This window comes from Mytilus edulis, chromosome 3, assembly GCF_963676685.1.
Source record: "Mytilus edulis chromosome 3, xbMytEdul2.2, whole genome shotgun sequence".
NCBI classification, from domain to species: Eukaryota; Metazoa; Mollusca; class Bivalvia; order Mytilida; family Mytilidae; genus Mytilus; species Mytilus edulis.
The window spans coordinates 72,350,896-72,373,150 of NC_092346.1; the positions used below are offsets into that span (position 1 = coordinate 72,350,896).

At 31.3% G+C, this 22,255-nt stretch overlaps 1 protein-coding gene across 10 annotated transcripts in view; it reads right to left on the reverse strand.

Moving 5' to 3' along the window:
- LOC139517356 (cytoplasmic dynein 1 heavy chain 1-like) overlaps nucleotides 1-22,255 on the reverse strand; it is a 75,134-nt gene that overhangs the window by 9,347 nt on the left and 43,532 nt on the right. For 4 of the 10 annotated variants that reach the window (XM_071308310.1, XM_071308307.1, XM_071308306.1 and 1 more), the window contains exons 60-80: nucleotides 20,760-20,913; nucleotides 18,853-19,048; nucleotides 15,865-15,982; nucleotides 14,492-14,707; nucleotides 12,582-12,720; nucleotides 12,197-12,297; nucleotides 11,489-11,743; nucleotides 11,018-11,164; nucleotides 10,690-10,779; nucleotides 9,941-10,001; nucleotides 9,153-9,406; nucleotides 8,407-8,541; nucleotides 8,010-8,104; nucleotides 6,510-6,612; nucleotides 5,562-5,633; nucleotides 5,309-5,384; nucleotides 4,522-4,682; nucleotides 4,021-4,132; nucleotides 3,602-3,786; nucleotides 2,836-2,856; nucleotides 106-219 (exon numbers count right to left, since the gene is read on the reverse strand). In XM_071308310.1, coding sequence (XP_071164411.1) covers nucleotides 106-219; nucleotides 2,836-2,856; nucleotides 3,602-3,786; nucleotides 4,021-4,132; nucleotides 4,522-4,682; nucleotides 5,309-5,384; nucleotides 5,562-5,633; nucleotides 6,510-6,612; nucleotides 8,010-8,104; nucleotides 8,407-8,541; nucleotides 9,153-9,406; nucleotides 9,941-10,001; nucleotides 10,690-10,779; nucleotides 11,018-11,164; nucleotides 11,489-11,743; nucleotides 12,197-12,297; nucleotides 12,582-12,720; nucleotides 14,492-14,707; nucleotides 15,865-15,982; nucleotides 18,853-19,048; nucleotides 20,760-20,913 — 2,805 coding nt within the window. Of the gene's footprint in view, nucleotides 1-105; nucleotides 220-2,835; nucleotides 2,857-3,601; nucleotides 3,787-4,020; nucleotides 4,133-4,521; nucleotides 4,683-5,308; nucleotides 5,385-5,561; nucleotides 5,634-6,509; nucleotides 6,613-8,009; nucleotides 8,105-8,406; nucleotides 8,542-9,152; nucleotides 9,407-9,940; nucleotides 10,002-10,689; nucleotides 10,780-11,017; nucleotides 11,165-11,488; nucleotides 11,744-12,196; nucleotides 12,298-12,581; nucleotides 12,721-14,491; nucleotides 14,708-15,864; nucleotides 15,983-17,719; nucleotides 17,916-18,852; nucleotides 19,049-20,759; nucleotides 20,914-22,255 lie in introns of all 10 variants that reach the window. The other 6 variants (XM_071308311.1, XM_071308305.1, XM_071308312.1 and 3 more) reach the window with 3 other exon arrangements.

The window sequence follows — 22,255 nt, forward strand, 5'->3', positions numbered from 1 at the left end:
TTTAATTTAAGAACAGAATAACATTACCCTTGATTAAATGTGCAAATGAAATGCATTATTTCTGGCCTGAATATTTCTGGCATGTATTAGTTTGTGTGATATTACCTTGCACATTCTGGATGCTGGAACTGTACTGAAAGTTCTCAACAAGTTAGCAGAGACACCTGGTGGTGGTTCAAAAACAAATGCTCTTCCAGCCCTAAGCAAGTTTGTTGGAATCTACAAAATTGTAAAAATTGTTTAGAATAAAAATAAGACAAAGCACAACTATGTAGTTTGGCTATAAAAAAATCAGCATTCATTGAGAACAGGTATATTCAAAAGTGTCAACCTATAAATAAACTTTGTTCAAAACTTCAAAAGCTCATGAATTCTGAGATGAACTAAAGATAAAGACTGATATCTGAGACAAAGTGCTGGAGAAATTTGATATACATAGAAAACATATATCTATATTGCATATGTGTATGTGTGTGCAACTGTTTATGCTAACGCAATTGATTGTTATTTTTTTTAATTATCTTTAATGTCTTTCACGGTTCATTTATGATGCGTGTCCGCTGTAAATTTCCCTGCACAGGTTATTTCTATTCATGATAACATCGCATTGAAAATAAATAATCAAATATCTTATTTTAAACTTAATATGATATAACTGAAATTGGTTTCTAATTATTTTTAAAACATATCTGTAACAACATTGTCACATGATTTTTACATTTACTGTAATAAAATTCTTCTTTGAGTTCAATGTTTAACACCTAAATTAGTTGGGTTTATTTTACAAAGGTAAAATGTTTTGCTGAATATAAAGATAATTCTTAAATGGACATGTGCATAACATAAAATAAATCATGTCTGATGTTGAATAAATAATTTTTGACATTTTTGACTTCTCAAGAGACAAAAAAAAGAACAAAAATCCAAATTACAATATTTGAATTCTCTTATATGACAATTACTGACTGTTTATGGACAACATGGGCAAATACTACATTTCAATCAAATAAAAACCCAGAAAGGATTCCACAATGTTCCTGAAACATGAAGTCCAAGAACAATCAATCTAGGTGTCATTAAAACATAATGGATGAATGTTAAATATTTACAGGATTGTCTTTCTATCAGGACAAATAAAATTATTGTGATATAGACATGATCTTGGCTAAACATACTGTGACAGTTTTTAAGCACAAACTCATCAGGTAATTTGCCAGCAGAAGACAACCAAATTAAAAATGTTTTGATTCTGAGCTGTCCAGTCTAGGCTAATACTTATACATGTTAAATAGGATCTGGACAAGTTCTGGTATTAACCATTAATTTAAAATTAGTGATATTTTAGTACTCACAGAGACACAAATGCACAGTATGAAAAACTCTGATATACTAATATCTCCATGCACAAGAAATATTTCCATGATGCCAGTTTATCCATAGTCAAACATTCATATACATTTCTAGTTCTCTGACTTAAAAACCATGCATTCACACACACATAACCATTCTTAGTATACATCAGAGCATGATAAACAAAATGATTAATCATAGCCAATGTGGTATTGGGTTTACTCATTGTCAAAGGCTGTACAGTGACAAATAGCTGAATTATTCTGTGTCATTTTTATAATTAATTTACAATATGATTATAATTACATGCATCATTTCCTTAGATGATTCATGGCACTTCCATTTTATATAAATAGGATATTTTTTCAAAGTTTGGAAGGAATCAGTAGAGCAAAACATAATCAATCAAAATAGTAATATATCAATATTTGGTATTGTTGAATCTTGTCAAAGCCATAACTGAAATTTAAATCAAATTTCAACAGATTTGATCTTTTAACTAGACCCAATTTTTCAACAGCATGTTGCAGTAGTTTAGTTAACAAATTCTTTAATAAGAAAATATAAGACTGACAGTTAGCAAAGATCTACAACACTTATAGTTGTTCAAAATTTTCTAATTACTAGTTCTGTACTACATTTTTTTAAATCTCCTTTGAGAAATCTAGCATTTATATTATAAATGTAAATCTAGAAATATGTAAAATATATGCTGTATTAATGTGAAAGCCAATCAGATTGTATACATTATTCTATGTATGAGAAAGCAGTTTATATTATACTAAGCATAAAGATGCCATCATTTCTGCTTTAATCTGTGTAATATATATAAGTATATTTCTTAAGTTTACACAACTGAACAAATGTGTAGGTGTGGTTCAGCTTCTTAGATGATCAAATGCATGAAAACACATCAAAGTTATTTATAAAAAAAGAAAAATCTTGTTGAGATTTAAACATTTTGTTTTATTCTCAATTCACATTTGCAGTACCAAGTGTTAAATGCAGCAGATCTTTACTGTGCAATGACAGAACTATGACATATTGTGTCACTTCGAACTTTGTGATAACTTGAGAAATATGTTGCATCATTTCTTAGTAAATGATTACTATCTAGTCATGTAATCAGTAATTAAACTGCATGTCAAAGTGTATTTTCTACATAGAATTCATAAAATGGAAAAAGTGCTTCCTATACAACCAATTTATGCAATGTATCTTTTATTATATTTAGTTTACTATTTCACGCAGTGCAAAGAACCCTTTTTATATATTACTGACACTGCTGAAAAATGCAGCTGATAAAAGCTACACTGTGTTATTTGATATAATAAATGTCTTAATTTATAACTGCTTGCTATTGTTATTTAGCTTTAGTTAATCCACACATTTATGTAAAAATAAAACAAACAAAAAACAAACAACGGCACAAAATAAAGCTACTCTAACTAAGCTATTATATAAACACATGACAAACTTTATTACCTTGAACCCTTGTTCATGTATCTAACAACAGGTACAAAGTCACAATTATTTATATACTTCACACATGCATAAAACAAACAATTCATAAGAAAATATATAATGGTCGCTTTCTTGGGAGTATTTGCCTGGCAAAAAATATTGAAAGCTTGCATCATAAAAGTATGAAAGCTGCAAAGAAACATTTCCCCCCTCTGTTTTCTTTTAAACATGATTGCCAGCATTTAAGCTTTAGAAAGATTCACTAAAGTCTGAACTCATTTAAAGTAAATGAAATTTAAAGCTGCAACAGTTATAGCTTTACCCATTATTTTCCTTCATGCAACATATATTTAACAAAGCTATAACACAACTTGGACCAGGAGAACAAGCATTTGCAGAACACTAAAGTGATGGTGTACTCTGATCAGGTGCAAACAGTTCTTCATGCTTCAAATAAGCAAAAAATAATTAAACTTGTGTACTATGATATAAAAATGATTATTTTGTATTTCCTCCATGAATTTTGAAATGGGGTTAATACCTTCACATATATCTATATGATCTGGATGAATTTTGAATGGTGGTAAGGACCTTTGCATAAAAATATGATCTTGATAAATTTTGAATGGGGGGTAAAGACTTTCGCATATATCTATGATATTGATGACTTATGAGAGGGTATAAATACCTTCACACATATCTATATGATATCAATGAATTTTGAATGGGGATAAAGCCCTTCACATATATGTATATCATGCAATAAAAGAAGATATGTGTGTATCACCTTGGGATTAATCTCCATGGTTAAGAACAACCTAAAGCTAGGATGTGGTGTCAGATTGTGTAGTTTCTTCTCTAACTGTACCAGCCATTGTGGAGCCAAGTGAACATTCTTTAACATCACCCATCTTCCAGACTTACTGGAGGCATTAATAACCTTCTCTGCTTGTGTAAAACCTTCTGCTGAACCTAAAATAAGGATAAAGCAAATTTATAATACATACGTAAAAAAAAGATAAAATTAAACAATTCTGTATTAAGTCAGGATGCTTGCAAAAAATCTTGAAAAGTCTTCACATTTTCTTTCTTTCCTTAAAATATCTCATTTCTGTCATCTTTTCATTTTCAAAGTATTTTAGGATTTTCTTTAGTATTCTCATCAAGGTTACTACATAAAATTAACTCCTGATAAAAACCACCTACCAATAGCAATTGGTGTTAATTGTTTTCCAAGTTCTGTTGCTAAATCATCAACCCACCCACTGGCATCATATCCAGGAACTGAGCACATCAACACTGGAGTATTTGCTTTTATCTGAAAAATAAACGTTGCCATGAATTATATGTTTTTTATGCATTAGTATGACCTTGGATTGGCTAAATAACTAATCAGCAGTTTATGCATTAACAAAGGAAGCTCAAACACTCAGAATTCATGTACCAAAATCCAACTAAGAATTAACTTTAAACAAAAAATACAAAGTTGAAACTACCAACAGATGCTCCCAGTTCTCACATTTATCCATAGAAAAGCGTTTCAGTGGTTGTAATTTGTTATTGTTTGCCTTGTTTGTTTTTGGCATTCTGTTTTCAGTACATAATATGCAATTTTTCCCCTAATGAAATTGGACCAATAATTTGAATTCATTCTTTTATGATATAAATAATTTTTTATCAGTTGTTATTTGGCAGAACATTCGTTACCTCATTTTCTACAATATCAGATAAGTTGAGTTCTTTTTCTCCACTGTGTAAGAATGCAGGTCCTAATGACTTCTCTACAAACACTTTTGCCATGGCAGTCAATCTGTCTGGTCTCAAGGCTTGGATTATCAATAATCCATTTACTGCCTTGCCGGTAGGATCTATAGACAAAAGATAACAGATGTCAACAATCTGCATGTAACTTTATAGCAAACTTGATACAATTGATACAATAAACTCTTCACTTTGTCAAATGTAAGTCATCATGATTATTGAAATCTTCATCTAATGTTTTACCTTTGTGCAGAGGTTCATTTAAATTCTTTTAATGATTTAAAACAAGTTGAGCTTGCTTCAAATAGATTAAGAATAGGGTAAATCACCATAAATGTTAAAAAAAACCTTGTTGATGACATTTATCAAAAACTTGAAATTTGAAATTAAGTTTTTTTTCAAGCTGTATATAGTTTAACACAAATAATATGATTTCAATTTCTTCCAAATCATTTTAATACTAGAACAATAGCAATATATCATGCCATTATGTGTTTTTCTTTTGAAATTGTTTCCCTATGTTATCTTGTAGGGACCTTTAATAGCCGACTATATAGTATGGATTTTGCTCATTGTTGAAGAAAGTACATTGATATTTTAATCCACCTCATTTCGACTCTATTGGACTCTATTGGACAATGGTCCAATTGGCAATCATACCACATATTCTTATTATATATAATGAGAGGAGGAAGATGTCATCTAGGATGACAACAAATATCTTATTACATACTCATTGGTTTATCTTCTTCCCATAACTGTATGACATCCTGTTCTGGTGCTGCACTTTCTAACCAGGTTTGGAAAGTCTAAAATAACACAAAAAATGTCATAGTTTTTTATACATTAATTAAATGTAAAATAGATGTAAAACTTTTGTTTAAGTATTGACAATAATCATTTGAATATTCATAAATACAAAAGTTGTGTCAATTAGTTTGGGATTTCTGATTTCTTCTTTTTTTTATATATAAATATAAACTTACATCACTGGCTTTGATTTCTTTAACAATGTTTTTGAATGTCCTCAGCTTGCTCAGCCTTGCAACAGATGCTAACTGCAAAGAAACAAAACAAGAGATATGTTAGATAGTGCTCATTAATCATGTTAATGATCCCCACGCTTTTTTTTTTTTGGTAAACAGACAATTGACTTGTAATGGATGTGAAAATGCATCACAGTAAAGCATGTTCATATGAAGGTTGGTTCTAAATTTCAGAACACTTTGATTAGTTCCTGAGATAAATGTAATAAATGCTTCTCACATGGCTATCATGTAATAAAGTCTATCAGTATTTAGTAAACAAAAAGTTAATGAGCCATGAATCTAAAGATGTATCTCAATGTATGGCATAATTACATGAAGCTTAATACTCATGAAACTCGGATTTGTAGTTCCACAAAGAAATATGACCACACTAACAGAATCTGATGGACAGAAAGATATTGATCAGTGAATGGTAATGCAATTCCAAGCAAGTCTCTCTAATTTGGAAAAGTGATCTCAATACATTGAAAAAAGATGTATTATTTAAGAGCCTGCATTATAAAAACATTAAAAACAAGAATGTGTCCCCAATACATAGATACCGCATCCACACTATCATTTTCTGTGTTCAGTGGACCCTGAAAATAGGGGAAAATCTCTAATTTGGCATTAAAATTAGAAACATCATATCATATCATAAGGAACATGTGTACAAAGTTTCAAGTTGATTACACTTCAAAACTGCCTCGACCAAAAACTTTAACCTGAATCGGGACAGACGGACGAACGGATGAATGGATGAACAGACGAACGGACAAACGGACGAACGTACAGACCAGAAAATGTAATGCCCATAAATGGGGCATAAAAAGTATTTGAAAAAGTATCACAACCAATTAATTCTATTTCCAACCTGAGCAATTCCAAAAATGATAATTATCTTACCTGATGTTGTGACAGTCCTGGGATAGAAATAGATGATCTCTCAGTGATCAGGGCTTCCTGACTTCTCATAAACTGATTAAACTCCTCTTCATAACTTGGTTCACTATAAAATAATTTTATAATAGTACATTTATAATAATTCATCTAATATCACTTGTTTCATTATAGAAATGATAAAAGCAATGCTTAGAAGAAAGAAATTTTTAAAAAGAATATTGAATCTTTCTTGTCCGGAAAATTCATTCAAATTTTTAGCAAGAAGAGCTTTCGTGCTTCATGCAAAATGTGAAGGTCATTTGGTTTCATTTCATATAAATTTCAGCACACAACATTAAATTCTATAATAAAAAATCAATAGATATGTTGAGATCATTAATGCAGTTGTCATATTTCTATGTAAATTTTCACTTTGTAATCTTGGAATCAGTAAATATGATGAAGAGTCCAAGTGTTTCTCCATCTTCTAATACATACGTTTGTACAGTTCACACAAACAAACCACTTCTAAAAATTGCAGTCGACAAATCTACACCATATTAATTGATAAAACAAATGATTACGTTATTTCTGCTTGCTATTGTTAGTTAAACCACACATTTATTCAAAAATAACCTTAACCTAAACACACAATGACTTAAAATAAATTACTCTAACTAAGCTATCATAAAACACATCAAAGACTGAAAATATTACCTTAAAATCTTATTCCTGTTTCTAAACAACAGGTGCAAAGACACATTCATTTAAAGATATCACACATGCATAAAACAATTCTAAAGAGTATATGATACTGTCTTTCTTGGGGAATTGGCAGGCAAATGAGAGCTTGAATCGTAAAAATATTAAAGCTGAAAATTAACATTTTTTCAACTGTTTTCTTACTCTTAGAGACACTACTGTCCTACAGAATTCTCAGCATTCAAGCCATAGCAAAATTTATTCAAGTCTGAACTCAAGTTAAGAAAGGAAAATTCAAAGCTGCATTATTTTCATTACCAATCATTTTCTTCATGCCACATATTTTTATTAACAATACCATTACAAAAATGGGATAATCTGAAAAATCATTTCAGTTTTTTTTTGGTCAGGTGCAAACATTTCTTCATGCTTCAAATAAGCAACAAATAAATATCTTACAAAGCAAAAATGAGGTTAAGAAATTGAATCACACTATCAATTAAAGTTGTCTTCTGTTTATAACCATTATCAATGTAAATTTCATTTTATTAATACTTCTGAAAGTATTCCTCACAAGACCGGACACATAAACACCTGTAAGGTTAATTCTGCATGCTTTTTATATTTCACCTCTAGGATTTATAAATATTACTTCATTGACCAGGAGACTGGGCAGTTTCTGTGTTAAAAATATTTGTTTATATTTATACTTAATTCATCCAATATTCAAGAATTTGGGTAGACAACAGGAAGTTAATGAAGCAGTGAAAACCAACTATAAGAATACAACATTCAATTCTATAGTAAAACCAATAGACCTACCTCTGTTTTCCTTGTAGATAAATTCTACACAACTGCATGGCAATAGTAACCCTATCATGATGGAACATTCCTCGCCCTACTCTGCTGTAGGTTTCCTGTAAAAAAAATAATTCATTATATTATCAAACTACTTCAAACTAGATATCATATTAGTTATTGTTCATATTACGGTAAAAGTATTTTAAAAATTTACAATAATTTATGCATGATCTTAATGTCTTTTCTCAAATATATGATGCATTATTTAATTATTTTCTAACATCTTATACATGACTTTTCCTTTTATATATCTTTTTCAATTTTTCTTCTTTATATCTATATTAATCAACAAATTGTTCAATAAATACATTTTACAGGAATCACTTGTCTTCCAAGGTGTTTGTCAAATAAAACTTACCACAAATAGTTCATTAGTAATAATGGACAATCTAGCAGCATAATCCTTTTGTCCTTTCAGTTTGTCACTGCTAGTAAATACAGTGTGGAAAATCTCCAGGAAAAATTGTAGTGAGTACTGGTAGAGGAAGTGTACCTGCAGATATAAAACAATATATATATAATACTATCTATGGCAATCTATCTATGGAAATTATACAATCTTCTTTTTAAACTGATAGTAAATAGGAAAGACAAAAGACAAAACGGAACATTTTAATGTGATATGAATGTGAAACTACTTTATACTAAACCAACATCCTTAGCTAGATTTTTGATATTTGATTTCACAATGTAACAGTTTGCAGGATGACATGTCACCCAACTTTAGCACATTATAATGACTTCAAACAGAGTAATCTTTGCTCTTATTCATAAATGCTGTATGGCTAGGGGAGAACCAGCAAATACCAGTTTTTGTTTGACCCTACCAAAGATTGTACCCACAATCCCTTGCACTTGAGTGTAGCACATAACCAAGATAATATTGAAAAGATTACTGTCCTTGTGACATCAGGCAACTTATAAACTTTACATTCAACTTAACATGATACAATGTTTTTCTTCAGAAAAGCAAATCGTAAACTACATTAACAAAATATTTGTATGACATTATTGTTGCAAATGTGAATTTGAGCCTAATAGATAAAAAGTTTCAGTGCTTTGTGTGGGACATCATTTCCTTAGAGTCCATAAATATATATGTACCTGTTTGAGAGCCTCAAGTGTAAAGTATATACTACTACATGACATAGCCAGAGGAACATATTGCTGAGAAACAGTCTCGACTTCTGCCATGATAACGTCTGTCTCCTCAACCTTCTTAGCCACCTCTGCAGCCTCTTTCTTTAAAGTCTCCAGATGGGTTATGATACTGTTATCATCAAGGATTTTACCCTTAGACTCATTCAGAGCTTGTAATAAGGACTTCTCAAGGTGTCTCAGTTTCAGCTGGAATTCACCTAAAATGAAAAGAACATTCATTCGTCACTAAAATGATATATTATTCTTTCATCGTTAAAATAACATATTAAAATACAATAGCACTAGAAAAGACAGGTTATTTCTACTCAATATTTTTGTGTCTTATTACTTCCCTTGGTTGTGTGTGAAATTTTCCCCATCATATTTCATATCCCAATACTTATGTGTTCATCAAATCAGAAAAATACCACACCTCTGTCAAAACATGATAATAAACTTTACATATTTGTTTTTCATTCATTTTTTTACATAAATAAGGCCGTTAGTTTTCTCGTTTGAATTGTTTTACATTGTCTTATCGGGGCCTATTATAGCTGACTATGCGGCATGGGCTTTGCTCATTGTTGAAGGCCGTACAGTGACCTATAGTTGTTAATGTCTGTGTCATTTTGGTCTTTTGTGGATAGTTGTCTCATTGGCAATCATACCACATCTTTTTTATATTTACACTTGTCAATCTGTTCACTCCTTGACTTTGTATGATATATCAATATTTGAAACTCAGAACTAACCTTGCAATTTCAACAAATCAGATCTCTTAGCATCAACATCAGGTCTTTCTGATTTCAGTACCTGAAAAATAAAAATTTCTATTGTAGTAAATATATCCATTATCTAAATTAAGGCTATAATTCCTGTTTCATTATATCAACCTGTAAATCAAATTTTTTGAATGTTTACTATGTTTGACATAAAGAATCTTTATAGATACGTTTCACTGAAAGAGCTATTAATATCTAGCTAATGCACCTAAATATTTAATTTTCCCCCATTTATTTGTATAGCTAACTAAGCGTTATGGATAATGCTCATTGTTGAATACATGAGTGACTTATAGTTGTTAACATCTGCATAGGTTTCTGGTGGAGAATTGTCTCCTTGTCAATCATAAAACACCTTCTCATTTTTATAAATAGTGTTATGATCCTGCAATTTAACCTTTAAACTAAGTTTTTTTGTTTTTTTTTAATAACATAAGTTGTGTTTGACTTTTAAAGAAATTGACATGGCTTAATATGTGCAGTGATGTAAACAGTAATTTTACTTTTACCATAGAAGCAGGATAACTGAGAAACCATTTGTACAATTACAAAGTTAGCAAATATTCATTTAGATACAAAATATTTGTACAAAATTTAGTATAACAAGATAATTCAAATAATTCAAATAATTCAAGTGTGTTTTTGGTTAGGTATGGGTTCAAGAAAGGTATTCATTACCATTCTTATTTAGACAATTCTTTGGCACCAAACTTACATACCTGGTTCAAACACTGGTCTTGTAAACTACTCCTTGTTACTGTAAAGTTTACAAATGTCACTCTGGAACATATGTCTGGAGGGAACTCGACCTGTGGGGAAAATATATAAATATATTTAATCAACTAAGCTTCAATTAACAAACAGATACATTTATTTAAACCTCAACTGCAAACTTATATCCTCAATATAAATTGGACAATAAAATCCAGTTTTTCTGCCTTTATATTAATAATTTTAGTATTTATGTTTCTTGCAATAGTTGAATAATACTGAACCAAGAATCATCTTTATAAACTTTGAAAAACAATTATACAGATTCAAACTTACCAATGGATCTCTTGTGGACAAGAAGATAGTAAATGTTGGAGACAGATCAATATCCTGGTCACCTAGAGTAATCAACACACGCCCACCTGTCCTCCTTAACTCTCTGTTTAACACAGGATTCAGGATAGGATCATAACTTTCTACATCCTACAAGTACAATTATAAAGAATGGAAAAACAAAAGAAATCATCTCTTTAAACTCTGGGTATAAGAACATTTATGTTTTTTTATATGAATATACATTAGATGGTGTGTAATGAATTTTATTTACTTAAAAATATGTTTTTTTTTGGCATATTATTAGAGCTCATTATAACTAGATTTAATCCAAATAAGCCAGCTAAAATAGTGTGTTCATCAACAGTAAAAACTTAACCAAATCTTTTTTTTATACTTTTTGAAAAGACCAAAACTAGCTATCAATATAGTATCTTGGAAATTAAGATTTCTGTAACTTTAAATTCATCCTACCTGAACAAGTAAAGGATTTCCAAATCTGAGTGCACTTTCCAAATTCTTCCTGAAAGCATCATCTAAGAAGCTCGTCTTTGTGATTTTCTTATCTCTGTATTCATTCATGATGAACTCTGTAGCCTGACCAGAGGGGTCAATGATCAATGGGTATCTGTTATATCTCTTCAGCATGATGGCATTCTCTGTACACAGATCATCAGCAGGTAGTGTATTAGCTTGCCATCTCAGTCTGTCATCAGCATTAGATAGATACTGAAATTATATAGTATCAATTCTGAATTGAATGCATATCTTGAATTCTAAAATATTCCTACCAAAAGTTTGAAATAAAAAAAAATTCAGAAATTTTGGCATTTTTGCCTATTTTAAAGACCTGGCCTGAAATGACTTGAATTAAAATTCCAACGTTCTTCCAGTTTTCAAAGCAGTGTGGGAATGTCAAAATGTATAAATTCATTGTGTATTTTATTGTTTGTAGGTTTCTCTTGTTAATCTGAGGCCAATACATTTTGTGAATACTATAAGGCTAAGGCAGATCTTAAGCAAGCCTTTTGTGACTGCAATAAAGGATTTTACTCATCAATAAAATTATAATTTTGCAAGGATTATAGAATCTTGCAATTTCTAAGACCTAATGAAGGAATAATTCTACTGTCTTCTTAATTCCCATTATAAAATAATGAAATATCAAGTATGCCTTCATACCTCAGTTCTGGCTAAGTCATTTCTGAATTGAACATGTGCCTGTTGTAGATGTGCTGACCAAGCTGTGAACAAGTTTCTTCTCATCTGCTGGTCAAAGTATCCTGAAAATTAATTTCCATTAATGATGTATCTCTTACCAGCTGTTCTAATAAAACATATATTCTTCATCTTCTTCTCAAAAGCTAATTCTAGATATTGTAATTTTGTAAATTTGGCCTATATAAATAAATAAATAAGAAAAGCTTGTGTTTAACTGCTTCAAGAAATGTTTAAGTATAAAACTGTTCCCATAATGCTATAATAGTGGTCAGAAATTGTAAAACTAACATTTTTGTTAAAACTTTCTATATTAATTTTCATATATTTGTTCTCCATATAAACTTACCAGCATATGCCATGAAAGCTGATGATAGCAGGACATCACCAATAATAGTTGACATCTGACTTTTGAATGTCTCACTGCCAGATTCCCATCTCTGTTTCTCACCATCCAAACTCTTCAACAAATTTACACTTCTTCCAACCTATAAAATATGTGTGATATTTTTGGTTATCCAAAATATACATAAAAGAGTGAGAGGAGATGTTGAGTATACATCAGTGGGACAGCATCCCAACAAAACTAAAACAAGTGTTATGGCATAAAGTGGATTATTTTTATTTCAGGGATATTCGTGGATTTCAAGAGTATATGTGAACCCATTTTTAAATGTCCACTTGAGTATAATTTGTTTATTGGCTGGTATACAATCTTCAGCAATATAAAAAGATCAAATATCTATGTAAACACTACTTTTCCTCAATTGATCCAAGAAAATGTTTACAAAAGAATGTTTTTTACATGCATCCACATAACTTTAATTTTATCATCAAGTAAACAATCACTTATATGTTTAAAACTTTGGACCTGATAAACAAAAGCCATTGAAATAGTAGCAACCAGCTGCTATTTTATGGTCTGGTCCTAATAAATCAGTGCTAATCATCAATTTGACATCATTAGGATCCAGATTTGTGTTAGCCGTTGATACAACTGTAGTTAAAAAACTGTTTGATTTGTTCAAATATAAAAAACAAGTGAAACTGCGAGCTTCTGCTCACTGATGATACCCCCGCCGCAAGTGGATAATTTTAATAGTGTAACAAGAATGTGTCCACAGTACACGGATGCCCCTATTGCACTATCATTTTCTATGTTTAGTGGACCGTGAAATTGGAATAAATTCTCTAATTTGGCATTAAAATTAGAATGATCTTATCAAAGGGAACATGTATACTAAGTTTCAAGTTGATTGGACTTCTACTTTATCAAAAACTACCTTGACCAAAAACTTTAAACTGAAATTTGCACTTACATTTTCTATGTGCAGTGAACCGTAAAATTGGGGTAAAAACTCTAATTTAGCATTTAAATTAAAAAGATTATATCATAGGGCACATGTATACTAAGTTTCAAGTTGATTGGACTTCAACTTCATCAAAAACTACCTTGACCAAAAACTTTAACCTGAGGCGGGACAGACGGACGGACGAACGTACAGACGAACGGACGCACAGACCAGAAAACATAATGCCCCTCTACTATCGTAGGTGGGGCATAAAAATATGCAAGTGTTCGGTAAACAGGAAGTTGTTAAGTGATGAATCTGAAAACGCATTACACTGTATAGCTGACTTGTATAAATCCTGAAACCAAATTTCAGAAATCCTTGTATAGTAATTCCTGAGAAAAATGTGACGAAAATTTTCAACTTGGCTATCATATGTAAAATCATACAAGTGTTTGGTAAACAGGAAGTTGTCGAGTGATGAATCTGAAAACGCATCACACAGTATTGCAGACTTATATAAACCCTGAAACCAAATTTCAGAAATCCTTGTATTGTAGTTCCTGAGAAAAATGTGACAAAAATTTTCAACTTGATTATCATGTGTAAAATAATACAAGTGTTCGGTAAACAGGAAGTTGTCGAGTGATGAATCTGAAAATGCATCACACAGTATAGCTGACTTATATCAAGCCTGAAACTAAATTTCAGAAATCCTGGTAGTGTAGTTCCTGAGAAAAATGTGACGAAAAATATTCATGGGACTGACAGACTGACGGACTGATGGACTGACAGAAGGACCGACAGAGGTAAAACAGTATACCCCCTTTGTTTTCAAAGCGGGGGTATAATAAGAAGATGTGGTATGATTGCCAATGAGACAATTCTTCACCAGAGACTAAATAATGTAGAATTTAGAACCTATAGATCACTGAACAGCCTTCAATAATGAACTGTGAGTACTAACCTTTGATTCAACAGCAGCAAGATCCTGTTTGATTGCCTGAGCCTGACTAATCAGTACAGCATATTCCTCTTTGTATTTGCCTATACTCTTCTCCAACTCATTAATAAGCTTGTTCACTTCTGCAGCCTTCATCTTGTTTTCACTTGAGTGATCTTCTAATTCTTGTAATTCATTTCTAAGGGGTTCTACTCTCTTTAACATGTCAGCATATTGGATCTAAAAAGTAAAATAAGGGTTTGCATAAATAACAAGTATATCTATACTATTAAACGAGAAGACCTCATTTTTGGTGTCGCTTCTCCTCCTTTCACAATAAATTAATCATCTTGCCTCTGTGTCCTATAGGTAACATGTATAGTCGCATTTGTCATCCATTCTTATGATCATTAAGTTTGGGTTATTTTAGGATAAAAACGAAAAAGAATGCGTCCGGATATTTTCCCGTCATTGGACAAAGCTTTAAGTCAGATTAGACTTCCGGTTTGTGTTTTTCTGTACTTCGAACATACAAAGACTATGAAATAAAGTATATGAATTTGCTTTATGCTATCATTTTGAGTTCTAGCATGTATCATCCTTGCTCAACGTGTTTCAGTTTGGTTTATTTTGGGAGGAAAACGAAAATGAATAATATTTGCTATTTACTATCAATTAGTTTACAGTGGCGGATCCAGAACTTTTCATAAGGGAGGGGGGCGTTGACTGACCTAAAAAGGGGGCGTTACTCTCATGCTTCCCCATATAATCAACAAATTTTTTTCAACGAAATGGGGGGCAGCCCCCCACCCCCCCTTGGGATCCGCCTATGGTTTACTATTAACGGAGGTCACTGCGGATATATTTCTATATACTTACAGACATTTACTATGAATTACTGTATTTGTTATAATTTACTATAAATTCCAATGGTTATCTTGGGGGGACCCTTTACTATTCATGGCGTTCACTGATATATAAGTACACCTTTGACTTTTGATACCTCTCCTGAAATTCTCTGTATTGAGTAATTAAAGTATATATGCATGTTCATAGAGTGCAGAAAAACAGAAGGTATAAAAATCGGTATTTGGAAAATAGGAGGAGGGCAAAAAAAAATGTGCCAGGTCCCTAAGTACCTTTGAATGTTGATACCTCTCCTGAAATTCTCCAGTCAGTATATTTTTTTTACAGTTTACATACGCTCTATTTCCCTGCGATTTCGCGGGTGGGTTCTAGTATACATTGATATAAGAATATGATGTTCAATATTTGTTAAACTTAAAGCAAATTCTAATAAATAAATTGTTTCTCCCTTTCTGGTTTAAAAATTTTATTCTTTGCTGTTAATACTTTTCCAAATCAATTATGCATAAGTAATGCATAATAATAATTACCTGAGCAATAGCCCATTTGCACATAGGACCACAGGCCAAACTAGCTCTGTTTACTTTCTCATAACAATAATCTGGGTTTGACATATAGTTCTTCTTCATCTTGTTCCTTATTTCATCACTAAAATAAAAGATAGATATTGTAGATTACCTACGAAAAAAATCTCTCAGAATACTGTAAATTCAGAAATTATTTCATGGCTTTTGTTAACATGAAGAGTCACACTGGGTGAGTATCGCAATAATAGTATTTTAATATTCTAATGTGTTTAGATTTTCCTGAAATCGCATCAATTAATCTCAAATTTTTGTTCAATCTTTAAAAATCACAGTAATAAATGCATGCAATAATTTCTGAATTTAAAGTAATTCCATATTTCATGTTCACAGTACATACTTTTCAAGTTGAGATCCATACGGAGAGTGATACATTGAATTCAAGTCATTTCGTCATGAAATTTGAAGAAATAAAATATGATTTAGGGGTATTTTGAGAAGTACGAGGATCCAATGGGAAAATTTTTGTAAATCCCTGCCAAGGAAAATTTTATGAACATTATCAAACTATAGATGAAAACTTAAAAACAATCATCCTTAAAACGGAGGTCTAAATTTCAAATATATTGATTCATCAAATTGTTATATGTTATAGTCAGCATTGTTGTTTTCAATGATGATGATGGAGGGTTTTTCTAAAGATCTTGACTGGCTATGCAGCCCTCGCACGGTCATATCGGTGGCCGAAGACATTTGGGGAGCATTTAAGTGTTTTTGTAGTTGTTAAGTTGGAACAAGGCAACCATTTTGGTGTTGCTGAATTCATATGGTTATTAACAATTGTTGTTCAAATTTTGCAGTCTACTTCCTTTACAACAGATGCTTTCAGGGCAAGGTTGGTCAGCTGGGCAGCCTGCTAACCACAACGATGAAGTACTGATGAGTTGGGACATCAGTTGGCATAACACTTCCCCATCCATTATGGGTTTTGGAGTGTATGCTGATGCGGGTGTTTACATAGACAACAATGTAGACTGTTCAGCTTGGGTTGGTTTCCGTCATTGAAAGTAGTAAGTCGTTGTTTCATCTATCAGTAAACCACCATTGTGGATAGCGGGTAAAGAGGAGCTGATCCAGCACGTCCTGTCAGTTGTAATGACTGAGTCGTGACTCAATCTTGTTTTCAAATTGTTATTTCAGAGACTTTTATATCTTGCTACGTAATATGAGTTTTGTTTGTTATTGACAGCCATTCAGTGACAAAAAGTTGCAAACATCTACATCATTTTGATCAGAGGATAGTTTTCTCATTGACAATCATACCACGTCTCATTATTTTATAACTGTAGGAGGAAATTATCCTTTGGAGAAATGGGGTACATTACAAACAACAGCTTGTTGTGAAAAATAAGAATATATATTTCTTAAGTATGGGAATCTCATTTATTGAATAACTGGATGTTGAAATTATTCAGGGGGGATTGTATATTTACTTAATGTGACTTGTGATTGGAAATAATAATGTTTTTGAAAAAGATTTCCAAAACATTTTTGCTTCATCAAATCAAAATGGCTGCCATGGTACCAAAGTTCTGAATTTTTTAATAGGTATCGAAATAATTCTTAAATGTCATGCTCTATGCCCTTTATAACTTTGGTAGGCATTACATTTTTCAATGCTTGGTATAAAAACATTGACATTCTAATGCATACTAATATTACAATTATCATAGAGCATGACACAAAGGAATTATTTCTGTTTCAATATACATGAAAAGTATTTTGAACTTAAAACATTAGAACTAAATGTTTCTGTAAACATGTCTATCCTACAGAGGAATCCAATCTTTTGACAACTAACCTAATATCCATAGTGTTCATGTTAACAATATTTGTTATAAAGTTGTCTTTAACAATGATGGCACGGAGAGCTTTCCAATCAGTTGTTTGTTCTCCTAACAGGAGACAGATAGATTCTAATGTCAATTTGACTAAAAGTGGTGGATTGTTCATGGATTTCACTTCCACTAAGTCCTTCTTCTTGATACCCTTCACAGCTACAAATTTGAAAGTAATTACATGTATTATTATACAATTCATACACAGTTTTGAGTTGTGTATTGCATTTGAACATTGAATTAGTGGGTTTTTATACTGTTAGGATATTAGTCATTTGTGAATTCTTCATTCCAAAATGTTTAACATTGTTATTATATGAGTACCTATTCCATGAGGGTTTGTAGACAAACTGATTAAATTTTCAATATGAAAATATTATGAGTCAAAAAAGACACCTTAAAAATATTATTTGTCAAATAAAGACAGATCTGAGAGCATATTTGATCATAATTGAATGCTTATTTCAAAGGCTGTGTGGTACATTTAAATCATGAATTTAAGATAGCTTGTGTGTCTGTTCAACCTATTCAAAATGAATTCTTAAAACTAAAACTTTAGAATTAGGCTCCAAATGGTACCTTCTCCATTACTCATTTTGTAATGCTGCAAAAAAAATAAGAACAGTATCCCCCTTTTTTGTCTATTTTGTTCCTGAAGTGCTCAATAAACATATCTCCTCAAATTATAGTTGTACCATTGAATCATCTTTTTTTAAACATAACACAAATCCTTTCAAACTTGAGTTATTTTGTTTGATGTGCAAGTTAAAAAAAAATCTCTATGTCAGATACCAGAGTTCACAATTTGGAAACAGTTCAATCTACTATTGGCAAATTCCAGTTAAAAATCATTTCATGTTGTTTTTAAAGCTTAGGTTTCCAGAAAAAAAATTCCACTTTACTTTTAAGTTGTATATCTTATCTATAAAGTAGAAATATTGGCACCCAACAGCACTATATCAGTTATGTGACTGTCGAACTTCTCATGGAAATGGTACTCAATCTAACAGTATACAAGTTAATAACAGTATAATCTCCCACAACAACAGTCACATGCAATAACACATCTCGCTGTGTGTAGACACACACGACTTACGATATATCTTCTGTCTTGTAATTGATGATAAGTGATATAAAATTTTCCTTCATTAAAATACTTCTAAGTGACTTCCAGTCGAGATCCTGTTCTCCTAACATGAGACAGATTGACTCTACAGCAAGCTTGACAAGAGCAGGAGGGTTGGGTAGTGCTCTGACTTCTACGAGGTGCTGGCGCTTTATGCCTTTGACAGCTAAAGACAGATAATGTGCAACATAAAAGATAGATAGCATGCAAAGCTAAAGTGAAAAAATTACAATCACCAAAATAATAAGTAAAACATACACCAGTTTATAGAAGTAATGCATTTAATATTCAACTAATATTAAAATCAAAAATACTCATGCAAAACCCGGGGAATATGTACCACAAAAGAGTACTTTTTTTTATTTATATGTACTAATTTTTTTCATTTGATTTTTTTCCCCATCTACATATGTTAGTTTATCAGATATATAGTTACTATGATAGACAGTTTAATCCAATTTATTAACATTATGCAGTATTTACATAATTTATCTTTCAAATATTTTAAAACCTAAATTATAGTTTCATACTAAATCAGGAAATATATTGAAAAAAGCCATATCAGTGTTGGATCAAGCAGATAGAAAATAAAGTAAGCATTCCTGACAGAATAATGCTGATTTGAAAATGTCTGCAAAATGTTTTTTATTTATCTATGAGCATTTGAATTTCTCTAGTAGTTTCATAATACTGTGGATTCATTTACTTCGTGGATATCAATTTTTGTGGATTGAGAAAAACTTGCATATTTGTGGATATTTGATTTCATGGTTTTTCCCATCTTTGCATGCAAAGCCTATAGAAAATTTGTAATTTGTTGAACATTTGAATTTCGGGGTTCATCTGTACCCACGAAAATTGGTATCCAACGAATAATAATGAATCCACAGTAGCTAATAAATATTCAAACATACATAATGTGTACCCCAGTGTGTAAACATACACAATGTGTACCCCAGTGTGTAAACATACACAATGGGTACCCCAGTGTGTAATATTTAACTGCAGGCCTTTTAATCAAAGCCCCCAAAACACTTAGGAAATAAAAATTGCTCCCTATGTTCAGTGTAAGTACATATACATAATTTAGTATAATTTTAAACATGAATTAAAAAATATGTGATAACCACAAGTGAGAAAGCAACCCAATAACACAATCACACAAGGATATCTATAGTGTCTTTTCTCTATATGTGTCTACATCTAATATAATTGGATCTTGACTCTCAGAGTATGAAATAATATAAATTATGACTACACTTTTATGCACACCAGAATCTTAGGGACATTATCAATATTTAGCTGTAGAATATTTAGCAGTGACGAGGCAGTTTAGTTATATAATCTATATTTTGATAAAATGACCAATGCTTTGTAAAAACCTTACAAATCATCATAGTTTCACAAGACACTCAGTGTTCTCCCCAGGGCCTTTTAGCATCATGGTAATGTGATGCTATAATCTAAAATGTGAAGCTATCTCAAGTGGTTTTCTTATAGAGTATGTTATAGATGTGATGCTATATTTTCAAGAAACAAGATGGTATTTCAATTTTCCCTGTTTAACAAAATGCTAAATGAAATATCTGGGGATAACACTTGACACTATACGATATATGATTATAACAGGACCAACTTCCACCCTTGTCAGCTTGTAATTGTTATTTTTTCTATGTATTTTTGTATTACAATTTGTTTAAAGTTACTTTCCCTACTCAAAATTGTTACTTCTTTCCATGTTTTTCATTTTGATATCTCTGAATTTCTCTTTAAGCATTTGTAATTTACTTTAAAACAATACTGATGAGAAAAGATTTTGTTGAGTATTTCACCATGTTCACAATACTGATGAGAAGAAATTTTGATGTTCTCCTTACCTTGTTGAGCCTCAATAACAGCAGGTTCCACTTTGGACAGATCTTCCATTACATCAGTTTGTTTTTCATTGATGACTTTAGTTTGTTCAATCAGGGCCACTTGTATTTCCTGAGACGTCACTTTCTTACGTTCTGCTTCTTGTTGATCTTTCACCTGTCAAGTTTTTTGGAAATGAGAAATTTAATATCAAATTCAAATTCTTATTATTGTGTTTGTATAATTCAATGTAATACGTAGTTAAAAAAAACAGTAAATGGAATGTGCTAATATGCTTTTAAATCTTCATCTAATATAATGAATGAATAAAGACAAAAAATACTGTGTTTCAGATTCTTCCATGCATACATCCTATTAAACCCAAACCTTTAAATGTTATAAAAATAGTGAAATATAAAACATGCAATGTCAAAGCAGATATTTTCTTTTTGTTTTATTATTTGTTCAAGCAAATCTTACCATCTATAAGTTTGACTTTCCTTCTTTTTGTGTGTAGTTATGTTTTGGAGTTAAGCTTACCATCTGTTTGAGTTTAGCTTACCATCTGTTTGAGTTTAGCATTAGCTGTGCTTAGTTCAAAATCTTTTTGTGTGTAGTTATTTTTTCGAGTTAAGCTTACCATCTGTTTGAGTTTAGCATTAGCTGTGCTTAGTTGAAAATCTTTTTGTGTGTAGTTATTTTTTCGAGTTAAGCTTACCATCTGTTTGAGTTTAGCATTAGCTGTGCTTAGCTTAAAATCTTTTTGTGTGTAGTTATTTTTTCGAGTTAAGCTTACCATCTGTTTGAGTTTAGCATTAGCTGTGCTTAGCCTAAAATCTTTTTGTGTGTAGTTATTTTTTCGAGTTAAGCTTACCATCTGTTTGAGTTTAGCATTAGCTGTGCTTAGCCTAAAATCTTTTTGTGTGTAGTTATTTTTTGGAGTTAAGCTTACCATCTGTTTGAGTTTATCATTAGCTGTGCCTAGCTTAAAATCTTTTTGAGTGTAGTTATTTTTTCGAGTTAAGCTTACCATCTGTTTGAGTTTATCATTAGCTGTGCTTAGCTTAAAATCTTTTTGTGTGTAGTTATTTTTTGGAGTTAAGCTTACCATCTGTTTGAGTTTATCATTAGCTGTGCTTAGCTTAAAATCTGTTTGTGTATAGTTATTTTTTCGAGTTAAGCTTACCATCTGTTTGAGTTTAGCATTAGCTGTGCTTAGTTTAAAATGTTTTTGAGTGTAGTTATTTTTTAGAGTTAAGCTTACCATCTGTTTGAGTTTAGCATTAGCTGTGCTTAGCTTAAAATCTTTTTGTGTGTAGTTATTTTTTGGAGTTAAGCTTACCATCTGTTTGAGTTTATCATAAGCTGTGCTTAGCTTAAAATCTGTTTGTGTATAGTTGTGTATAGTTATTTTTTCGAGTTAAGCTTACCATCTGTTTGAGTTTAGCATTAGCTGTGCTTAGCTTAAAATCTTTTTGTGTGTAGTTATTTTTTCGAGTTAAGCTTACGATCTGTTTGA